The following is a 7,476-nucleotide window of genomic DNA, read 5'->3' as shown; positions in this document are numbered from 1 at the left end:
AAGGTCAATCTCAAGATTTGTCAATTGATTTACCAAATCTTGAAATTCACTCAAGTGTTCTAACATGCTACTTCCCTCCTTATATTTCAAATTCACAAGTCTTTTAGCTAGAAAAGCTTTATTTTGTGGGATTCTCCTTTTGTAGAGATCTTGTAATTTCTTCCACAAAGTATCCACTTTCATTTCTTGAGTAACATGATAAAACACACTATCGTCCATCCATTGTTAAATAAACCCAACCGTTTCTCTATTTATTTGCTCTCATTCTTTTTCTTCCTTGTCTTCTTTAGCCTCATCACCATTGACGAGATCATACAAATCTCTGCGATATAACATGTCTTCCATTCGAGGCTTCCAAATGGAGTAATTTGAGGCATTTAACTTAAACATTGTCCCCCTATTTTCCTCCATTCAATTTAACTACTCATGTCGGCTCTCATAACACTTTGTTGGAGAGAATCGGGCAACAATTCAACAAGAACTAACACAATCCAAGATCAATTTCTTCCCAAAACTAAACCAACCGAAATCGACTTAACCCCAGCAACAACCAACAATATATTTCAGCAACACAACCTCCAAATAAGTAAATATAATGCATAAATGATAAAAAGACAAATGCAACAACAACACCAAGATTTTACATGGAAAACCCAATGCCGGAAAAACTACGTCAGCAATTTCCGATCAAATTTGGCCAGATGGACTTGATTACACTAGTTACCTAACTAGTGCGCTTTCGGTACCTAATCTTGTTCAATCATCAACAAAAATGTTCAAGCAGCCTTCTTGCAAATAATAAATCCTGAGATTCTATTCCTAACCAGGCTAAAGAGAAACAATAATATTGAAAGTGCGCAATTGAATAGTAATCAAAATGTAAATGCACAAACAAACGACCTAACACTTGTATGCAAAAAAACATTCAAAACCTTATTGTAAAGCCCTAAAGCTTGTTCAATTTGGAGCAAAATTTTTAATCAAAGATTTTCGCATATTTCAAGAGAAAATTAATCAAAACCCAATTTCCAAGCTTTTTCCTAATTTTAGAAAAAATACTTTTTTCGGAAATTTTTAATATTTTTATTTATAAAAAATAATTTTTAAATTTAATCCGAAATAGGGACCCAGGCTGGCCCCTAGGGCCCAGTCCGAACATGGGCTATGATCTGGTCCTGCGTTTTTTGGGCCAAAGAAGACACGATTGGGCTTTTGTATCAAACCCATCTTAAAGCGATGTAAAGCCCAAGCAAACAATAGTCCAATATTTCTACCATAGGTAATGAAGCCCAAAAATCATCACTCCAATTCAAGCCCAGGACTCACTAATAAAGAACAAACAAAAACCCGCACAATACTTTCTCTACTCAATCCGCACGCCCGGTAGTCATCTTTTCTACAGACCGAAAATGCTCAAGCTCAATCAACATGAGTTCCAGAAACACCATTAAAGCTCTACACGCCGAAACCCCGAGTCATGGTCGCGGTCCATGGCATCCATCATCGAACCTCCTACCGTTGATCGATCGCCTCTGATCGTTAAACACCACCGTCAGCCACCATCAAAGCAAACGCAATAACGACCGGGAAACAAATATAAAAGACAACGTGCAGATTCGATTTCATTAACCAAAGATTCTAACTGAAATGGTGCTCATTATCCAATGGAAGATTCTTTTCATGAAAACAAACACGCTCATAAGTGTTCCAAATAGTCCAGGATCGGAATAAACTGTATGCTAACCTGGTTTGGGCATTTTAACAAACACACCGTGGGCGATTTCTCAATGGTGTTTAGATACTCAAAGCAACTTGGCGACAGACTCCTGAATCAAAGCCAACGTGCAAACGCATTAAACCTCGTCAGTCCAACATCAAGACTAATCCTATTTTCGCTCAAACAGAAACTATATCTGGACACTTTTTTGCTCGTATCTTCAGCGAACCATGACAAAGGAATAGATTCGTACCTTGTCGAAACAGGGCTCCGATAGCAGTCGATGAACGGGTGGCTTGAGACAGCTAAGAGGTTCGTCACCAACTGGGGTACGGACCGGTGATGGAGCTTCAATCGTGCGCAAAGCTTGCTGGACTACTCAGCCAAAAGGCAAGGTCGAACAGGGGAGTCGCCGGCACATCTTTCGGGACCGATCTACAACGAGAAGCGACGATGAACGATGCTGCGGGACGCCGTGGGGAGTCGGTAATGAACTTTTTAAAGTCTTTTCTTTTCTCAAAATCTCAGTCTCTCCTGATTGTGGCGTCTCCCGCTCTCTCTGAATCCCGTATGAGCTTGTGGAGGTGAACACAGGTTTCGGACTTGAAGAACCCCCGCTTCGAGTCTCTGAGGTCGAGGACCGGGGTGCACTCCTTGCGGCGGCCGAACCGAGAGCGACGAGAGATGATGCGGCGACGGCGAAACCCGCGGGGATGGCAGTGAACATCGATGAACAGCGACGAACGGTGATCTCCAGTGACGATCGAGGAGAATCGGGAAGGAAAAATAGTTGTTTTCGGAGAAAGAATCCTTCGTCCCCCCTCCTCTCGTCTCGTCTCGTCTCCTTCTCTTTAATGAGCGACCGGCAGGCACGTATGGTCTCTGCCGCCGCCAGCCTGCCGTGGCCGGCCTGATCCCGACCCAGGGATCACGCCACAACCTGCTCTGCCTCTGCCGCTTCTTACTTCATTGTTTTGTTCCTTTTGCTCGTACCAACGAGCGTAAGGGAAGGCCGAATGGGGGCTAGGCTGAGGGGGAAGTGGTGCTGGGCCGAAATAAATGAAAGAAAGAAACGGGCCAAAGAAAGAAAAGAGGGATTGGGCTGGGAGAGGAAAGAGCCCGAATGAGGGGCAGTGGGGAAGGGCCGGATCGGACCGGATCGAATATTTTAATATTTTTAATAAATAAATTCTATTATTATTAGTGTGAATGCTCCTAATATCTATATGTTATGCAATTTAGTGAGAATCATTTTTGTTTAGGGGTTAAGAATTAATCCCTAATTTTCTATGCAATTAAATCATAAATGAATAGCCAAAATTTAGGTGTCAACATTCATGAAGGTCAACATTCATGAAAGCATATTAATCAAGTCTACGATAAAATCATTAAAGGACTTGCATGGCTATGTTCATAACCATATGGTTGACAAATGTATAATAACTTTCGGTCCACAATCTACAGCTGACTTGTAATCTCAAAGATTTTAGTGTTGATTCTTCATGACAAATTTCCATGCCAGATAAATTTATTAATATCTTTGGCTGAATGGGTTAAGGTCGGTCTTCACTTCTAATGGCACTTGCTTCATTTTTCTGTTTTTTGCTTCTTTCTTCTTAAAGTTGTGTGCTTAACAGATCTCATTATTCATCTTCTCAATTCAACTTATACACAATTGTCCCCAAGAAATAAGAAGATAAAACATTAAAAACAAGCCCCCATAAGGGAAATACCATTTCAAGCCGATCTAGTGACATCTTTATTCATTGAATCTACGTTACATAGTTTTTTTTTTGGGTCTAACTACATTACATAGTTTTTTTTTTGGGTCTAACTACATTACATAGTTTAAAGAGACAACTAAGACTCAGCAATTTCATTATCCATGAAATTTGATGGCTTTTCGCTTTGACTTCTCCATCCACTCGGCTGCTCTTTTCTTCAAGATTCTCACAACTTGCACGAGCCATTTGGGCCTTCCCATTTCAAATGCCATGTATGTTATGGAAATCCCAATTACGATTTCAGATGCATAACCAAGCCACACCACTTTCTGCTTGAACCATTCATGCACTTCGGGGTCAAAAGTCGACAAGGACGACTGTGGAGGAGGTTGAGCATCACTAGGGCATGATTTTGGCAATGGAGTTCCACATAAGCCTGAATTCCCACTAAACGAGTCGCTTAAAAATGTGCTTAATTGCTTGTCTTGAGGAATTCAACCGATGAGTTGATTCTTCGAGAGGTTTAAGTACCCAAGGGATGCCAAATCTCCCAATTTTTTTGGGAATTACCCTACTAAGCATGTTTGAAGAAAGATCAAGCCATCCAAGATTAGTCAAGTTTCCTACAGTCAAAGGGATAGAACCAGTAAGGTGGTTATGAGAAAGGTTGAGCCCTATAAGAGAGTGAAGATGTCCAATAACTCCCGGGATATCCCCTTGGAAAGAGTTGTGTGACAAGTCAATGGTGGTGAAGACTGTCAAGATCTTCACTAACTCAATCTCTAGCCTTTTCATCGTCACAGTCACCGAATTTTCATATGATCTCCATTGGAAAGACTGCTTCATGTACAATGATCCGTCTTGCCCATCTTCTCTATTCATCGTTCCTTTAAGGTTCATTATCAAGTTAGCTAGTAAAGGACCACCAAAGTTGTTGTTGGAGAGATCCAAAATGCGTAACTTGGGAAAGAAGAGACTTCCCCTCAGAATATTCAAATGACCCTTAAAATTGTTGGACCTCAAAATAAGAACTTTTAGTTTTGGGAGTTTTCCCAACCATCTTGGGAATATACCATCTATTTGATTGCCACTGAGATCCAAAATTTCTAGATATGTACATTTGACAAGGGACCGGGGCAATGTGCCTTTGAACTAATTTCGACTCGAATCAAGAGTTGTCAATCCATATATAAAAAAAATTGATTGTGGAATCGTGCCCTGAAGTTGGTTCATTCGCAAGTTCAAAACTGAGAGAAGGGTGCTAAATTTGTTAAGCATCGAGGCAAACTACCTGTTAAATCATTGTTAGACAAGTCGATCATCTCGAGATTGGTGGCATTGCATATCAAAGAAGGGATCTTTCCTGTTATATTATTATTTGCAATGAAATAATACCTTGTGATCAGAGATGGAAGTGGAATTGGCCCTCCAAATTTGTTGTTGGACCTAATGAGGTGTTGGAGAAAACCTTTGCGGGCCACCATCCCATAAAATTGTTGTTGGAAATAAATAAATATTCAAGAGCAGGGAATGAGAGTTCAAAGGCAGTGGGGTTGATCCTACCGTGAAATTTGTTGGATTGCAAATCAAGGAGAAACGGTTGTGGTGCTTCCAACCAATGTGGGAAGATATCATTAAACTTGCTGTGACTGAGAACTAGTATTGATAAGTTCACGCATTTGACTAGGGAGCACGGTAATGACCCTTGTAATTTATTACTGCTCAAGTCTAGATACTTAAGATCAGTTATATTACCAAAACATAGGGGCAGATTCCCCGAGAAATTATTGTTAGACAAATATAAATCCACAAGTGAACTTAACTGACAAATCGAAGAGGGGATCTCACCAGTAAAATCATTGTAAGAGGCATCAAAGTAAGAGGTATAAGGTGAAGGGAGATTGGAAGTGGCCCTTGGAAGGAATTGTTCCATAGGTCAATAGTCCACAATCGCTTCCAATGCAATTGTTGTATGCCTCCCACAAGAAGGTTACAAGAAAGATCTAAATGTTCCAATGTATCCCAGCTTACTCCCAAAAACCACCTCGGGATCTCCCCACTAATCTTATTGAAAGAAAGGTCTAAGTCTATCAAGCTTTCTAACGAATTCAAGAAATATGGAACTTGGTCAAGTTGCAATTTGACATAATCAACACTTGAAGCTTCGGTAGAAGAAGAGAACCATTGGAATAGAGAGTACCACGAAACCAATTGCAAGCAAGATCGAGACGGATGACGTTACCGGTGACAGTGTTGCAAATGACCCCATTCCACCACCAACAATCTACGCTCTTGTTCCATGCGAAAGCCATATTGCATGAGCATCCTCCCTGTTCATAATGGGAAAGATAGGGGCCCGACGTCTTTTTATCAAGGACGAAGGAATTCTTAAAATTGAGCGAGCATCGCGCTGGTCAGGAGGGCAAAGGGGGAAGGCAAAGGAAAGATGGGAATGTAAGAAAAAGAGGAAACGGAGGAGGCCAAGGATCCGATACCACTCCATTTTGCAATTTAGCTCGCGAGTGAGTTTATTGTTGGTGGGGAATGCCTCAACTTATATAGCCCTTGTCAAGGTGAAGTCATTGAAACAAGTCTTCTCTCAAAGGTCTGTTGGTGGGCTCACAACATGTGTTAACCGTTCTAAAAGCTCTGTCACTTGGCATACAAGTAATTTCATGTAAGATTCAGTCAAAATGATTTCTCATTTTCTCATGGTTAAGGAAGATTAGATTTTCTGTTAAAGTTAGTTTAGTCAATAGGTACACAAGCATGTAAAACAAATATCCAGGTTAAACGAATTTCTTTGCTAGACACATACACTTTACACTATACATTACCTTTACATCAATCATGATTCACGACGAGGATGGACAAATTGAAACATTAACAGGGAGAGATATTTGACGTAAGCTTTGTGACCCCAACCCTCGAAGTCTATACTACATCCTGAAGATTGTTGGGGAGAATCGGGGTAGCAATTCAACAAGAACCAAGCCTAATCCAGGATCAATATCTCCCCCATAATTAAATCGACCAAAATCGACTTAATCCTAGCAACAACCAATAATATTCCAGCAATTCAACCTTGCAATAATAAGGAGACAAATGCAACAACGACACCGAGATTTAACGTGAAAACTCAATTAGGGAAAAATCACGGACCGCCCCAAAAAAACTTCCACTAATCACCAAGAATAGTGGGATACACAAAGTTCTTCTCTAGTCACACACTAGAGGTACAACATCAACATTATAACATCATTTCCATCACCACAAATGTGGATTTACATAAATAGAGGAGCAAAACCCTAACCGCGAATGGAAAGTTTGGAGGAGATTCTCAATGAATGAAACCGATCAACTAGTAGCCCTTGGTCTCACGAACAACATACTAAAATTTGAGCTAATTCCGACAACGTTTGGCCCTCGAACCGGGACTGCGAAGATGCGCCCCTTTTCTTTCTTCTCTTCCCTGCACTCTCATGCTCTCGGTGAGACTCACTCTGTTTTTCTCTCTCTTGGGCACACTCACGATAGCAGCACCTTTTTCTCCCCTTTTTTTGACTTTTTGACTTTTCTTTTTTTTTTCTTTTTAACATATTGGCTGGGCCCCACAAATGAGACGGACCCAGCCAACAAATCTCCCCCTCCGCCTCATTTGAGAAGTTCCATCATGCCCGTCTTGTTTCTACACGAATCAAGTTTCACCATGGGCAAGACTTTGGTCATCATGTCAGATCCATTGTCGTCGGTATGGACTTTCTCGAGTAGAAAGAGCTTCTCTTCTAATTTTTCTTGGATCCAATGATACTTCATATCAATATGCTTTGACCTTGAATGCAACACCGAATTTTTGCTGAAATGGATAGCACTCATGCTATCACAATATAGAACGGTCTTCTCTTGCTTCAAGCCCAACTCTTGTAGGAATTTCTACATCCACAAAAGTTCCTTATCTCCTTCGGTAATAGCGATATACTCCGCTTCAATCGTAGATAAAGTAGCACATTTTTGCAATCTTGACTACCATGAAAC

General features: G+C 40.7%; 1 protein-coding gene and 1 long non-coding RNA gene across 3 annotated transcripts; both read right to left on the bottom strand.

Moving 5' to 3' along the window:
• Positions 1–264: 264 nt before the first annotated feature.
• On the bottom strand, positions 265–2,672 carry LOC130139622 (uncharacterized). Of its 2 annotated transcripts, XR_008817719.1 has the most exons (3): positions 1,971–2,669; positions 1,548–1,826; positions 265–668 (listed from the first exon to the last, which is right to left on the bottom strand). It is a non-coding gene; the product is annotated as an uncharacterized LOC130139622 (long non-coding RNA). The 2 variants fall into 2 exon arrangements; XR_008817720.1 differs by lacking the exon at positions 265–668 and having other exon boundaries at positions 1,598–1,826; positions 1,971–2,672.
• Positions 2,673–3,596: 924 nt separating this feature from the next.
• LOC130139698 (receptor-like protein 9DC3) lies at positions 3,597–4,323 on the bottom strand. The gene is made up of 2 exons (XM_056317241.1): positions 4,086–4,323; positions 3,597–3,877 (listed from the first exon to the last, which is right to left on the bottom strand). The coding sequence occupies exons 1-2, from the start codon at positions 4,321–4,323 to the stop codon at positions 3,597–3,599; spliced, it is 519 nt and encodes a 172-aa protein (XP_056173216.1).
• Between the last annotated feature and the right edge of the window lie 3,153 nt (positions 4,324–7,476).

This window comes from Syzygium oleosum, unplaced genomic scaffold, assembly GCF_021117445.2.
Source record: "Syzygium oleosum isolate NSW1041296 unplaced genomic scaffold, Sole_v2.1 Sole_v2.13, whole genome shotgun sequence".
Taxonomy (NCBI): domain Eukaryota; kingdom Viridiplantae; phylum Streptophyta; class Magnoliopsida; order Myrtales; family Myrtaceae; genus Syzygium; species Syzygium oleosum.
The sequence above is the reverse complement of the archived record's forward strand: the minus strand, read 5'-3'. Positions and strand labels throughout refer to the sequence as shown.

Excerpts from the sequence above, each read along its gene's own strand:
- LOC130139698 (XM_056317241.1), bottom strand. The coding sequence starts at position 4,323 with ATGAATAGAGAAGATGGGCAAGACGGATCATTGTACATGAAGCAGTCT. Across the intron at positions 3,878-4,085 it reads TTCTCATAACCACCTTACTG|GCTTATGTGGAACTCCATTG; the intron begins GTTCTATCCCTT and ends GTGGGAATTCAG.